Below are 12,983 nucleotides of genomic sequence, written 5' to 3' on the forward strand. Positions count from 1 at the left end.
CATTGTAGAGGGGAAGGGCATGCATTTAACCCTCGCTTGGGTGAGGCAAAGACATAAAGTGTAACCATAATGTTTGTACCCTCACAATACCCTGAAATAAAAAAAAAAAAAGAAAATACATCTGAGATGCTAACTAATCTTTAATTGTATGTGTTATTTCTACTTCACTATCAATACTGTGGGACTCAAAATATTAATATTGGAGTTTAATTTTCTAATAAACTTGATGAACAAAGTCAAAAAAGAAAAAAAAGAATAGAAACCTTTTACTTCTGTTTGAAATGATTTATAACCGTTTCCGCCTGATCGGCAAGTGTTTCCAAATTAAAAGCCATTAATTAAGGCCTTATATAGATACAAAAGATATGCAAGGAGGGTTTTGTGATTCCAGCTTCGTACTTCAGGTGAGAGCTTTTCAAATTTCGTGGACCACTGCAGCCACCTGCTTGACTCAACGCCGCGCGGCCCCCGCGTGTTCATCAGTGCGCCGCAGTGCCAACGTTGTTACTGATTTTTCTCATTTCTCCAGGGCAAATACTAATTAATGGATACAATTCACAGCTGATTAGCTGTAGTTTCTTCAGTAATTACATTCGCATACTAACTGTTCAGAAGAGGATTTCTAACCCAGTTCTTATTTCACTCTAAGCTTAATTTGTTTTTTGAATTGTTTAGGCCCTTAGTTTAATAGCCATTTTATTTTTCTTTGTTGTTTTAGGTGCTATTAGATAATAAGTGAGTTTAATCTAAAAAAAAAAAATACTCTCTGAGCTGTTTGCTTTAAATGGATTTCTAATTCCCCGACAAGACCTACATTTAAATAACGTTACAGTTGTGATACAGGCTGTTAGGTGGTTCAGGGGGCCAGGATTGGTGCATGGAATTCACATTGCCAGCCCAGGTTCTTATAAATATCCAAGAAGAACATTTGATTGGAGGCCTGAGATTTTAATTCTAGCATCATTAATTTATCAAAAATTTCATGACAGAAACCTATACTTTTTCTTGCATATATTTAACATTGTAGAAAAGGGAAAATATGCGTGTGTTTGTGTGTGTGTTCACGTGTGCACCCATGCACATGTTTTTGATGTCATATGTCTTCAGAGAAACCAGATAAAGGTTTTTCTTAAGTGCTAACGAATACATCTTTCAGAAATCCTTGTAAAGATACTCAAATGAATCTGAGTGTTCAATGAGAGCTTTTGTGGTGGCTCATTGTGTGTCTTTAGGTGTGTTTTCCAGGGTGGGTTGTGCGTCCGTAGACCCTCTCAGCACTCTGGAACCATTAGAGTTTTCCATATAAATCCTGCTTAGTTCCTGGATCCTTGACGTGATGGAGTGTAGCGTGTCAATCCCACCACTGTGGGTTGAGTCTACAGGTTCAGAGTCAGGGGTTGAGAGCCCCCCGGAAATAAGTGTTTTCTTGGTTTATTGAGGGGGGATTATGTGAGTCTTCCATATCTGTGTACCCATCTATATATAAATTCTATTTATTCTCTATACTAATCTATGTATCTATGTACCTACCTATTTCTCTATCTACCCATCCATCCATCTCCTTGGGGAAAATGTACCTTTTACTTTAAATAATTACCAGCTTTATTTATGTTAGAACGTAGATACATACATTTTACCCTTTGGAGACCAAACCTATGTTTTATTTGATGCATTAAAGGAAGGAAATAATACATTTTAGAAAAAGGACATTCTTTTTACCATTTAAAGATCATGAAAATAATACAGCTCTAGATAATTATGCTCACAGAGCCTTTCCATATTGCCAGACTGATAACAGAATGTTTAAAGCAACAAAATGTGCCTATTTAGACCATTTGAACCTGAAAATACATTTCTGCCCAAATCCAAGTTTTACATTTTGATAACAGGTCCCTAGAAGTAAAGAGCTTAAGTCTGAAATGCTGATACAGTCTTATTTGTGATGATATGAATGGGCTATTGTGTTAGGGAATGAAATAAAAATTGCTGTGTTCATAGGATCCTGCTTATTTTTTAAACCTCTTTGCACTTAATGTTACATTGAGAGATTAAATATCACTGTTTTCAGCAGCTCTGATGGATATAGATATCACTTTTAGCTCTGTTTGGAGATTTTAAAAATATTCTTTAGTCTTATTATTTATTTATATTCATGCCACACCCCATTCACTAGAAAATAGAATTTGAGTCCTGGGAATTGAATTTCATTCCCTTTAATTCACATTTTAACCTACCCACACTTGTGACATCTGTTCTTGAAAAGTAAGCTATAAAATCCCAACATGCTTTGAAATGTGTCAAGGTGATTTTCTTGGAAACTCTTTTCCTTCTAACCTCTGACAAATGCCAGCTCAATAAACAACACACACTAGTGACCAGTGGGCCTAATGTTCCTCCCTCTTCATGATTAGTCTCGATGAGAAACGAAACTATTTTCTAGAATTATCGAGTTCGCTTAACTCCGTGCTTTATTTTCTGCAGGAACTAGCTGACAGTCTAGCATGGTGCTTTGAAACCTTTGTCCTGTTTTACATTTGGTCTGAGTAAACCCCCACCTTTATCTTGTAACACCCGCATTCTTTCCAAATCACAGCCAGGATTCTTTATGATGCCTCGTATTAACATAAAACAATCTGTTTTCTTTCAGTTCGGAAATAATAATAACTACATGAATATGGCTGAGACGAACAACGCTTTCTTTGCTGCCAGTGAGGTAGGTGTCCGTCTTAATGTGTCTGTTCATGTTTTGTGTGTTATTTAGATAATTTAATAGGCTGCAAGGGAAAAGCAAAGTATTGAATTTATCCCTCTCTCATGTGGCACAAGGTAGCGACTCTGGAGGAGAAATGAGAAAAGCCCATTGAAAAAGAAAATAACCCAACAAGTCTTTGTCACGTGTCCATAGGCTGTTACTGATGTTAGTGACGTCATACAAATCTCTTGGTGAAAAAAGTATATATGTAAACAAAAACAAATATATAAGAAAGTATGTTAAAACATACACACAGACTATATTAGTGTCTAAGCAGATAAGTGATCATTTTGCAAACCAGTCTAGAAGTGACATTTAATAGAAAATATTTTAACTTCAGGTATCTTTAGGAATAATGTCATTAAGGTGCCATGGTTTGCAAAAGTATGTGACAGAACAGTGTTGTAGTTTCTTGGGGTTCGGGTGGGGTGATGTGAAATGACTGTTTTATTTGTCGTTAGATCCTCCCAGTCTAGTACAGTGCCTGGCAGTGGGAGGTGCTCAATAAATGTTTATTGAATGGATGAATGAGTGGGCATGCTCCAAGACTTGGCTGCAGCTGTGAAAACTCGGTGATGGAATCTAAATGCAGCACCATGTTGGCTCTGGGTTTGTCTGCAGTTTATGGATGCAAATGGAACAAACGTTGTCTTCTTGTTGCTGTTTTTACTGCATTTCCTAGTATTGACTTAGGACTGCCGTCTGGTCTCATTGGTCTGCCATCCAGAAAAACCTTGATCTTATTAGATCAAGATGGTGGTTTCCTAAAAATGGTAGACCGCGTGAGACTTAAGGTTTTAAAACAAGATCAAATAGAAGTGAAATTGGTCCAAATGGAACATTTTCTCTTGCGGTTCATGTAATAAAAAGTCTTCATTTTCCAGATTCATTCAAATATAGGAAACTGAACTAGCTTGACCCCAGAGAATAAAAATAATAATGGCTTCGTAAATGATCTTGGTAAAGGGAAGCAAGTGATATGAAAGAAATTAACTTTGAGAAATTATTAGAATAAATGGGGAATCAAGAATTAAGGGTATTCCTAGATTAATCATTTTTATAGTGACCATCATCTCTCCAACCAAGAAGACAGCTTAGATAAGGGAATATGGTTTGGCACTGGCTGCTGTGTTGTTTGTGATAATGAACACAAACCCCATCTGTAAGGACAACATGATGTTTCATTCTGTACGATTTTTTTTCCCTACATTTGAATCAAACATTGATGAAAGCTCTACTGCCAGCAGCTGTTCAGAGACAATTTAATTCCAGCTGTGATAATTCACCGTGTCAGACATTGGCTGTTATATGTTGATACAACAGTTCTCCAGATTTGCATTTTTATCAAAAGGAACAAATGTTTTGAACATTTCAGTACAGATGGTATTTAACCATGTACATACTACTTTAACATGTTCAAGGTAAACACTGAAAAGTCAATATCTGTAAAAAATAATCACATAAACTCTAAATGATGAATCTGATACTGGTTATATGGCATAGTTACAAAAGTCAGTGTTTTTTTGTTGTTGATGCCATACGTGGTTATTTTTATAATCTTGGATATCTAGTGTTTGAGGTTCCTCTTTTCTCTAAGGAATGCTTAATTTTATATTTAATATATTTACCTCTCTTTAAAGTAGCTCAAGATTTTAGCATTTTCTTGGTTATATATTATAATGTTATTTTATTATATTGTTTTATTAGGTTAGTATATAGCAATATAATAAATTCTAATGTAAAATTAATTTGTCCTTAAAAAATATCATACCACAGGGACTTATTATGTGTAAGACATCTCTCTGTATTCCTTAACAAAAATAAAAATGAAAACCTTCCTTACTGTGACTGCCTAGCATAAGACATTCTTTATGTTGGAGTTTAAGAGGTAATCTTATATCACGATTTTTCCGAACATCTTTTCTTGAACAAAAAATAAAGCCCAAGTAATGTTAATACTGCATTATAGCATGTGCCTAATTTCCCAGTCACTGCATTAAAAGTGAATTTATTTGGTTTTTTAACATTTTAATGAGTGCAAACTAATTCAGGAAGACTTAAGGTTTGCTTGTTGTAAAGTCTAAATTGTGCCTGAAACCAATTCCCTTCACATAGATATCGTGCTGTAGATAACACTACAGGGACTAGGAGACTCTGCGTTTGAAATTCACACATTTGCTTTATGTTTTCTGTCTGTGTCATGATTACGCTGACCATTTTTAAAGTACTTTAAATATTTATTGAAATAATATTTCAAGTGTTAATTACAGTGGTAATGAAAACAGCCAAATGCCACATATCAAGAATGAGTGTTTATCCGTATTGTTAATGTGATATGTTAGATTTCATTAAGCAGTAATGGGGTAGCAAATGAGTCACAAATTACAGTTGCATCTGTTACTAGACCACATTAGCGCCAAAATAACAGCAAATGCAGCCACGGGGTTACGTTCATTAGCCAACCACGTTTGTGGCCAATTCATCCCTTTGTGTTTGAGAACTCAGGGTACCACAGTTAGAAATTGACATCTTTGGGGGTCATTATTAGAATGCATATGTCAGAAAATCCAATATTTCATTCTAGCTTTCAAATGTATTATTATACTACAATGTTTCATGTATATCGAATCTGCTAAGAACTTCAAGATGTTCAATTGTCCTGCCATGTACTGCCATAGCTTGTGACCTCTTTTTTTCTGGTGAGATACAAATAACATTTAACAGGTTCTATATGTACGAAGTGTTTTTTGTTGCTTTTTTTTTTCTCTAGTTTGTTTCTCTTTCCTCTTAAGTGGTTGTTACATTATATCATGATTGATAGTTTGAAGAATGATGATTTTCAGCTCTTAATTAGTTCTCTTAACTGATAATAGCACTCAAATTATCTTGCACCAATTCATTCTTTCAAATACTATTAATAATAAATGAATTCTAACTCTGACCCTCTGAGCTAGGAATAAAAAGTATCTGAGTGGTCCCCCAACCCCTCACCCCACCGAAAAAATATCCTAGACCTTGACATCCTCTCCCCTCCACCCCTCAAAAAAATCCAAGTTCTCTTTTAAGAAAGATGGTTAGTGTGGTAGACCAAGGCAGCCCTCATTTACATCACAAGGCCCTATTTTGAAACATTGCCTTTAAGAATCTCAGTAACAGTGGAGAAAAACAATGTATTAAGATTTACTTAGGTCTTGAAATATAACACTTGTCTAAGTAAATGAGCAGTATCAGTGTAGTTAGTATATCTATATCAATATAGCTCTGTGCTCTCTAGGTAGTCTTTAAAATTTGAAGACTGGTAGAAAATGTCCTGATAAATATATACTAAAGTGTTCATATAAAAGAAAATAATCCTCCTTATAGTTTAAATAAAAGTACTGGCACCTTTTAATATGAGCTATGATAATCTTTACATAAAGTGTTATATTACAAACAGTAACAATTTCCAAAGAAGCATTCATTGTACTTGGGAATATACCAATATGGAAATTAAAAAAGCAAACCACAAATTTAATAATACTTTTTTTGTATGTTGTGGCAGAAAGTAACTATGTGTAATATTCACTTCTGGATTAATGTGTGTGTGTGTGTGTGTGTGTGTGTGTGTGTGTGTGTGCACCACAAAATTGTCAGCATTTTATGAAGCATGTGGATAGTGTCAGCAGTTTGAGCTGTTTCACTAACATATCAATAAAGTAGCAATTTGTTATGTGCTCCAACTAACAACAAAGACAGATGTTGCTAATTAAGTGCGCATTAAAAAACTGTTAATACTGATACTCCATTAAAACCATATGATAATGAGACTTAAATCTTTAATCAGAATGATCAGCAAAACTTTATATATGGAAATCTGTGTTTAAGATGTTTTCATTTGAGAAATAAATATTTGGCCTAGAGATGTAGTGTTTTGATGCAAAGTCTTTCTTTTTCCCTCTGGGGAGGAATAAGATATAGGAGCAGAATATGAAGATTTCTATATTTTGTTTCCTTTTAGCAGACATTCCATACGCCAAGCCTCGGGGACGAGGAGTTTGAAATCCCACCAATCACACCTCCTCCGGAGTCAGACCCCGCCCTGGGCATGCCGGATGTACTGCTTCCCTTTCAAGCCCTCAGCGATCCATTGCCTTCCCAGGGAAGTGAATTCACACCCCAGTTTCCCCCTCAAAGTCTGGATCTCCCTTCCATCACAATCTCAAGAAATCTCGTGGAACAAGATGGCGTGCTTCATAGCAGTGGGTTGCATATGGTAGGCACTCCATTTATTGCTTCAAAGTATTTTTTATCATTTATACTAATCATGGTACAGATCTGAGAGTCCATGTTCTGAAATCTGCTCTTGCCTGTCTACTGGTGGACATGTGGTTTGGTATTCCTAGTGCCCTTTAAATGTGGGTACTGGATCAATACCTGGTATTGAATAAGAGGGTGTCAGATTGGTTGGCAGTCGCCTAAAAGAGGATGATCCAACAAAATCCTGCTGATTTGAAATGATTTTTAAGAAGTCTGATTCATTGGTTTGGAAATAGCCAATCTTCCCTTGCCTTTGGTTTAACACAGAGGCGTGCTTGAGTTGAAAGTTTGCCCAGGGGAGATTTTAGAAATGAAAGCCCTTATCAAGTGCCTAGTTCTCTTGAATTTGTTGGATTATAACGTGTTTATGATACATGATTTGCTCCTACCCCAAATGAAATATCAAACTGTAATACAGAGAAAGGTCATAGAGGAATTTTTCTTCCTAGTCTTTAATTATTTGTATTGATACATAATTGAATATAGAGTTTTGAACCTGTAGGTACAGAGAAAGGGAAAAAAATAATTGCTTATAACCAGCAGAGGAAAATATAGAACAGGTTATTGTGTGAAATACACCTAATCGTGTTATTTATTATCATAAACATTGAATAAGGTACTCCAGAGAGCCAAGATTACTAATGCAATAATTTTGGTTCTGTTTTTCTTAGGGTGCAATTACAGTCAGCAATCACCAGAGTAAATCTGCTTAAGTATTTTAAACTCTTCTGCTGGGATTGGTTGTTTTCCGTCATAGTATATAATGCATTCCTGTCTATCTAGGTGAGGTACTAAGCAGACATTTTAAAACAAGATGAATAGTTCATAGTGCTTTTTTTTTAAAACCCTGATAAAATGAAACAGATGTGTTGGTATAACAAAAAAACAAATCCTATTGCTTGTTTACATATTTCTCTACACATTAGGACCATGCCAGTGATGTTTATTGGTTTCATTGTTAATTCCCCAGATAACAACATGTGATTGCAAAATATGTAGTGGATTAGCGGTGCAAAGAATCAGTGTGCTCTCTGAAATATAAGATTACTTTCCCAAATAGGATTGTGGCAACATAATTTTCCTTGCTTGTGATCTTTTGTGTTTGAGCTGAACATCAGGGTTTTTATTTTTACTTTTTTGTCAGAAGAGAATGCAGCGAACAGTCAGGAAGTGGTTAGTAAGTATTCATAAACGTTACTCAGCTTCACAAGTAATTGTTTCCTGTGGACTTTCTTACATTTTTGTCCCTTTGACTCTGGAATGGAGGGCTCTATCCCTCTGTCCCTCTAGAGTCAGGCTCACAATGTTGTGCCTGGAAAATAATAAATATAAAAAGGGTGTATTTAGTCACCAAGGGAGTTTGCCAGGGTTCACCGTTTTTCCTAGGTGCTCAGCGAGGCTTATTTAAGCTGCAGAAATAGTTAAAAGACCATATAATGTATGCTAAAATGTGTACTTTATTAAATTGGTAAATATTTATTAATAATATAAAAATCTGCCTTTAAATTAAACATCTGATGAATTACCTTGCCTTAAAGCTATAAAACTGTTATTGCTGCTATAAAAAAGTGTAAAGGAGGCATTTTGACTATGAAATTTCATTTCATGGTCAATTGAATTTACTATATTGGAAAGAACTAAAGATGGAATCATAAAATAATTATGATATTCACATACACTTAAGGAACAATGGTTTCACAGGCTGGCGTTGGGAGACAGGACTCAATTTTTAATGCTGCTTTTGTAATGTATGGCTAATCACTAAAGCAGTTGAATTATTTCATCGATTTTTAAAAGTATAGGTACTTTAGCTAAGTGCGGACTGTTGTCATGGTATTTACATGGACTTCATCACATTTATTGGTGCCTTCTTGAAGTTTTGCTGAACCCGAGTGATATTTATTTTGGCTTGAAACAAACTAATCTTGTTGAAAATTCTAGTAGAATTTCACCTTGAAGAAATGTCATGGGATTTTAAATCACAAATGTTGGAAAAAATAAAATGTACTAGGACAGAATTATGATGAATACAATGTGTCGTTGGCTTTGTTCTATGTACTACCTGACGTGTTCACCTATAAACTTGAATTCAGAATCGCCAGAGGCATGGTTAAAAATAGGTTATGTCAAGGTTCTTCTATATCTCCCTCCGGGTACGGAGTTGGCTAGCTACATCATAATACTCCACAGAAGCCTCCTCGGAGATTTCCCTTAGGAAGGTCACCAGAAAAATAATAAATAATACCTTATACATCATGCATTCAGCTTCCCAGTGTGCGTTGGATATTTCATACCTTATGCAAGTAAGAAGTTTTATTATCCAAATGAATATGGCTGCCTGTTAAAGATTGTCATGGTGAATTAGGACCGTCCTATAGGAAGAAAAGCCAGCTTGTTTATGTTGTATTGAACCAGCTTTTCTTCAGTGCGTCATCGGTTTTCCTTTAGAAAGAATGACAGTTTGTCACATTACTGATTAGCTGCATTATTGTTGGCAACAAGCACAACATGTTTATCTTCCTTAAATTTATGCCCATTATATTTAAAAACAGAAAGCGGGACCAGAAAAGGGGGGATTAAAAAGAGTCCAATGATTAGCATTCACATTTCAAAATATGCAAATAATGCCCTCGTATTCAGAAGCGAATTGCTGAAAAATCGAATGTCGATGCATTTGTGACTTCAAAGAACAACCTTGATTTGCTTGTCGTGAATACGCGTATTTTCAAACAAGTCTTTCTGCTTGTCAAAATGCGGTTGGCGAGTCAAAACCAACAGTATATTTTGGTTAAAAATTTGTTATCTCTAAGCACTATTGTCAGTTCAGATGATCATCTGGAAATTGTTTTAATCTATAAAAGATTGCAATTCTAAAAATCTACAATGCGTGTGCTCCAAAGCGTTTTTTTTTTTTTTTAACACCTCTCTATAATCTGCCCAGCCCGCTGAGTAGCATTGACATCAGTAGTACATCAATTTCAGAAAGTGGATTATTTTTACTAGACAGCTATTGTGACATATTGGGTCAGTCATAAATGAAAGATATTCATGCAAGCATGCAATACTTGTAATGAAGTCTCACTCTGACCTTCTGTATGATTGATTCTGTAATTTAGTTTTCTCAGGCAGTGCCTGAAATGAAATGAAATCATGTTGAACAAGTTTTGAATACCCACAGTGCACCAGGAGAAGAAAAATCTGCAGCCCTAGAGGCTTGAGAGAGAGCAGATGAACGATTTATCTCTATGCTATTATAGCCTTTGCCAGCATTCAACATTTCTTTTTTTTTTTTTTTTCTTATTTGGCTTAAGTACTTAATTCTGCAGGTAGCTGTAAATGGGAAAATAAAATGCTGTTCAGATTTAAAATGACAGGACAGGAGTATGTGCAGGGGACTGATAAAATATCTTGAATAGAACTGACCTTTCATGTAGCTGAAAGTTACTGGGGGATTCATCCTCATAATTACCATATAGATTATTTTTATTTCTTTCCTGCAATGAAACATTTCAGAGAGCAGTAGTGCTGATTGAATGAAAATTGAACTTGTTAACATTCTTTTCAGCTTAGCCTGTTGTACATAACAGAAGGTTAGCTTTGATGAATTTCAAAATTCTCTTTGATATCTAAGAAACAGACAGTAAAATAATTGTCTCTAGTCTGATATTTTGTATGCCCCCCAAAAGAAAATTTATAAAACACACTGATCATTCATATACTTTTTCTTCATACATTATATTTCCGTGTTCAGAGGACCGACATTTTCTGTTTGATATTGCCTAGGATTTAATTGTAACAGCACATATTTCTAGAAAATGCTACACTGGTACTCTAGCAAAGTCAAATGTAGTATTAGAAAACTGAGAAAGATGGAAGTAAGGGAGGTATGTTTGAGTATGGTAGTATCTGTACCTGTTAAGGAAAGAGAAAAAGTGCTATAGGAGACACGCAGAGAAGAAAATTATGAGCTTTTAAAATATTCATAAGACTCTTAAATCATAATCTACTATAGATATCATTTTTTATCAGAAAAATGGGAATTTATCAAAATAATACATCTAAAATTTCCCAGTTTATTTTACAAGTTTTTATACCATTGTTTGGCACGGCTCTAATTTGGAAGTTGAATTATATTTGTTTTTAAAAAATGATTTTCGTGCCGTTTTTGTACTTAAGAAAACTTACATTAAGAGAAATAGCAGACTTTCAATTAATACATTGTTTTTAGCAATGTTGCTTAATGTGTTACAGATAAAACAGTTATTTCATGGGTCATTAATGTGTTTAATGCGTGGAACGTTCTATTAAAACAAGCCCTTATTATTGTTATGAACGTGTTCATTGCCGTTGTCGACAGAGGGTGCAGAGCTGAATTCCACAGGCTGGTGACCATCCAGCCGTTGGGGGAACCAACAACTTCTCATATAAATTGAAGGATTACTTCAGTAATGTTTATTTTTGGTGAAGTTATGGTCAAAAAGTATTTTTATTGTAAGTTAATGATAGAAAAGACACAACTTACATAAGCAAAAAATATACTTTAAGTGGAATAGGACCTGTGTGTATGAAGTCTAAATTATAAAATTGAAACCGTATTAACCTTCATCAAGTATTTACTGAACACCTACTAAGGGCTATATGTTGTTTTTCATAATTAGAGCCTGATCGTACTATTCGTGAAGTTGGTTTCTTGATTACCAGTGTCTCTTCCATACAGAAATATAGAAATTTAGAGTCTGAATACTGCTGCAGAGATGTTAGCCTCAAAAGTCAACTTTAATTTAGCTGCTACTATAGCAAATGTCTGCCAAAAAATGCCCAGGCCACAGATGCTTTTATGAGCTGCCTTTCTTTGTAAAGCAAATAGCCTTGTGCAGAGTTTAAAATAAATATTCTTTCATCTTGGTCAGTAAATACTACTGACACTGAACAGATAGGTGTTGGCTTTCGGGCTGAATTAACTTTAGGGTCATCTATTAAAGTAAGACTGTTTTCCAAACTTCCACTCAGCCCAATTAGTTCTTGTGCAGTGTGAAACATGACTTACCTGTTTGATTGATAACATTTAAGGGAAAACTGGCTATGGTTTATTTCCCTGTATCTTCTTTTTAGCATGTATCATCTACAGGTGACTACCAGCCACTGCTTAGCAGCGATTCAGAGACAGTAAAGACACCTTTTTTACATCACTTGGATTCCCAAATAAAACCAGCATGATGGCTGAAATATTTTTTAGAGGGGTGAGAATTACTCTGCATACCTTTACCCCTGTTCCTTTTTTTCCTGGCACTTATCATCCTTTGCAATGGTCTCCTTTGCAATGGTCTCCTTTGCTTGTTTTTACCACCTGTCCCCTCCCTACCAGAATAGAAGCTCTCAGAGGGCAAGAGCCACACCTGTTGCATTAGCTGTCACCCCTGGGCCTGGAACAGTGACTAGGCTGTCATATCTGAGGCTCTCAGTTAATATTTCATTCGTTCAATATATGGATGCCTGAAAGGACAATGAAAGAATATTTATTTGTTATTAACAGCATAACTTGACTGCTAAATTTGGAAGGAGGGGAGGTGGCTTAAAGTATGAACAGTTGTAAAAGTGGAATTTTTCTTTTAAAATTTTAATTTAGGGCTGAATGAAATAATCATGGAGCTGACTCTTGGGTAAAACAGAGGCAGTTGCAGGGTACATGGGTAAAATACCATTAAGTGTTTGATAATAAACTCTTGAAAATTTTGTTTCGCCAAGAAACTATTAATTAACTTTAGAGAATACTTTGTCACAAAACTTTTATGTGTACATATGTTTGATTATAACCCTGAGAGTAGTTATTAAATAAAAATGATCTATTTCAGTGTAGATATTTTGATGAACGTAAAGTTGATGGTATATAGGTCTGTAATTATTGGTGTACATTTGGCACAACTATATTTGTTTC

The 12,983-nt window shown here is 35.1% G+C and overlaps 1 protein-coding gene across 1 annotated transcript in view; it reads left to right on the forward strand.

Moving 5' to 3' along the window:
- TOX3 (TOX high mobility group box family member 3) overlaps nucleotides 1-12,983 on the forward strand; it is a 108,313-nt gene that overhangs the window by 76,437 nt on the left and 18,893 nt on the right. Inside the window, exons 2-3 of the mRNA XM_012642612.1 lie at nucleotides 2,648-2,713; nucleotides 6,750-7,004. Of these exons, the coding sequence (XP_012498066.1) occupies nucleotides 2,648-2,713; nucleotides 6,750-7,004 (321 nt within the window). The remainder of the gene's footprint in view (nucleotides 1-2,647; nucleotides 2,714-6,749; nucleotides 7,005-12,983) is intronic.

Source organism: Propithecus coquereli, unplaced genomic scaffold (assembly GCF_000956105.1).
Source record: "Propithecus coquereli isolate 6110/MARCELLA unplaced genomic scaffold, Pcoq_1.0 Scaffold180, whole genome shotgun sequence".
NCBI lineage: Eukaryota > Metazoa > Chordata > Mammalia > Primates > Indriidae > Propithecus > Propithecus coquereli.